Genomic DNA, 2,981 nt, shown 5'->3' on the forward strand with positions numbered 1-2,981 from the left:
TTGACTCATCCTGCTCATAAAATGAGTTGTTTCGTTTTCTTTAGAAAGCCTCTGATTAGAGTTTAGATCCTTATTGTCCCTGTGAACATAATGACTGCTGATTGTCTTTGTGCTTTATTACAGACTGTTTTTGTCCTGACTAAATCTGTCATAGGGAAAATGTGACTGATTACCTGTAAACCAACTTCGGATTTATTATTTTGCAAGATTCCAGAAAGAAAAAGCAGAAAAGGAGCGTTTAGGTGATCGTGTTCATAAATGATGTTAAAGACGCTGAGGGTGTGTAGTTCTGTGTCGTTCCTGTGTAGGGCCGCATTAAACATTTGCTTCATTTGTTCATAAAGTTAATAATGATGGTGAGAAACCACAGCAGCCCCTGAGCTGCTGTTTCTTTTTGTGTTGTTGTTAATAATAAGTATTAAATTAGACTTTATCAGTCACAAGCCTTTAAAGTAAACGGGAGTGACTCAGCATTCTGACTCCTGCTTCACCTCTAGCCGTGTCCAAGTACTTGCCAAATGTTGCCTTTAATTTTCCTGTTATTCAATGAAACCATTTCCTTCATACTATTCTGACTGAGTCATCTCACCCGTCCTACCCGAGTCTCGCCAACACTCGGCGTGTTCTCGTCACCACATCCTGAATTTCCTCCGTGGTGTGCCTCTGTTCCTCCTGCCTCCATATTCACCATCTGATGTTCACATTTCTAATCGTGTCCATGCCACAGTCACAGCATCTTCAGTTCTCCTCCAGCTTCGCCTCCTTTCTTTGGTGATGTGATCTCCAAAGCGTACATGATAGCAGGTCTCACTTGCATCTTGTAAATCTCACCTTTTCCTGCTCTCCTTCTGTCATAAGTAGCCCCTGATATCACTGCCTCGCCCTGCCTGCACTCTACCTGCTCCTCCACCTGCTCCACCCCACCCTTTGCAGCTTCAGCCTCATGGCACCTTAAACCCATCTGCCACCCCTGACTTCCTCATGCAGTACCTCTATTCGTCTCTCGGCACGCTGTCATGTGCTTTCTATAGATGTGCAGAGACACATTGCAGCTCCTTTGATCATCACAATCAGTGTTTTCAAATCAAACAGCACATCTGTAGCGCACAAGAAGCCATACTGCTGCTCGCTGATCATCACCTCTCCTCCATGGTTATCTCCCGTACTGACGAACTTACGAGTGATCAGAAACATTGGACATAATCAACACCAAATTGAACCCAACCCTGTGTGCTTCTTCTTTGCATGATGGTGAAATATAGTTTCATTGCACGTTGCATGGATGGTTTTAATATCCATGCCATTTTATTAGGGAAGTGTTAGGTACCTTAATACCTAATAGGGTACTTAATAATAGGTACCATAACCTTGATAAGGTAGCAACAAGTGAAGCAACACTGTTGCTCCACATGTGGGAATATCTCATGGTACTTGCACTAGCAACAGAGGGTACAGAAAGAGGTTCCTCAAACACAGTGAGCACCCAGACATGAGGTGTTTCTGTGGAAGACTGTGGGAACGACACAGGAGTGACCAAACAGCCGGTCCATAGCACAAAGTAAGGAAACCATCTCTTCACGGCACGACGGACGGGCGGTTTGAGGGAGGAGCGACACATGTCGAACTGGAACATCACCAGAGGTGCTTACAGCACCAACTGTCAGCCATCTATCACACAGTCCTGAAATCCCTGCTTTGATGGATGAATGGAGCAAACATGAAAACGTCCCGACACATAAACCTGCGCTGACACGATCGCCTCAGAGATGAAGTATCTGGACTCCCATCAGCATGTAGAACTTGGTGCTTCTGGACTGGAGGTGCAAATAATTCACACAACAGTAGCGTGATATTAGTCGTGGTCTGGTGTTTGATGGCTATTCAGCCACTCAGTGACCTACACGCTGAGCTCCAAGTAAAGTTCTGGTTGTCGTTTAGGAGCAACGTCGTTGGCAGATCTTAGTCTGACCAGAATTAACCTTGTTATAAAACTCTCGTTAGTAAGAAGAAAACCGTCTGTGAACTGGTCACCCTGGAGTTCAACTGCCAGCCTTTCACAGAAGCAGCCAATGACCCGGTGCAGTTGTTGAAGATGCTGTCTTTGGGTCATGTTGTGCAGTAAGATTCTTGTTACGTCTGCACTGTTTGACTTGATGATGTTGTGTGACTCTCTTTCACTAGTGCTTGCATGCAAAGCCACATCAGTACTTATTGTGTCCATTCATTGTTTCCTAGCTAACCTTCTTAGCACGAAAGGTAATGTTATCGAACCAAGCTGACCACACTGACCTCCCAGCTTTTCCTCCATCTCCATGTAACATTGTGCTATTTAAGGTGGAGCCCACGCTCATGCTGTGACGATGAACTCATGCTGTCTTTGTGTTCCTGTTTTTAACCTTTAACTGTGTTTTCATTATGTCAAAGCTGTCCAGATATCCCAAACTAAAGCGATGTGTCTCTGTCCCTCAGCTCGAAAGCAGGAGATCATCAAGGCCACTGAGCAGCTGATTGAGGCCATTAACAATGGAGACTTTGAAGCCTACACGTTAGTCATTAAAGTACTTGTCAGTAAACTCTCACACGTTCATATGTTTCCATAAAGCTAATGAATGTGTTGCCTGTGTTCTTTCAGGAAGATATGTGATCCTGGTCTCACATCCTTTGAACCTGAAGCCTTGGGTAACCTGGTGGAGGGCACAGACTTCCACCGCTTCTACTTTGAGAACGGTACAGTGTTCCTGCGGGACATGGTCTGATGAAGCATCGTAGCTGTCCCAGTTTAGGCTCACATTTCCTGTAAGAAGTGCATCGCGTGCAGAACCCACTGTGGAGAGTGACTACATCCCTTTGTGTTGCACTGCCTCATTCACCACCTGTTGCAGCTCTGACTCATCTATTGTCTTTATTACGTTGGTGTTACGTTGGTGTTACGTTGGTATCACGTTGGTGTTACGTTGGTGTTACGTTGGTATCACGTTGGT

The 2,981-nt window shown here is 45.1% G+C and overlaps 1 protein-coding gene across 1 annotated transcript in view; it reads left to right on the top strand.

Moving 5' to 3' along the window:
* The window catches only part of LOC102197267 (calcium/calmodulin-dependent protein kinase type II delta chain-like), a 69,820-nt gene that overhangs the window by 65,034 nt on the left and 1,805 nt on the right, over positions 1 to 2,981 (top strand). Inside the window, exons 15-16 of the mRNA XM_013916024.1 lie at positions 2,470 to 2,545; positions 2,633 to 2,727. Coding sequence (XP_013771478.1) covers positions 2,470 to 2,545; positions 2,633 to 2,727 — 171 coding nt within the window. The remainder of the gene's footprint in view (positions 1 to 2,469; positions 2,546 to 2,632; positions 2,728 to 2,981) is intronic.

The sequence above is a fragment of the Pundamilia nyererei genome, unplaced genomic scaffold (genome assembly GCF_000239375.1).
Source record: "Pundamilia nyererei isolate P.nyererei 1_Seehausen unplaced genomic scaffold, PunNye1.0 scaffold00433, whole genome shotgun sequence".
Taxonomy (NCBI): Eukaryota; Metazoa; Chordata; class Actinopteri; order Cichliformes; family Cichlidae; genus Pundamilia; species Pundamilia nyererei.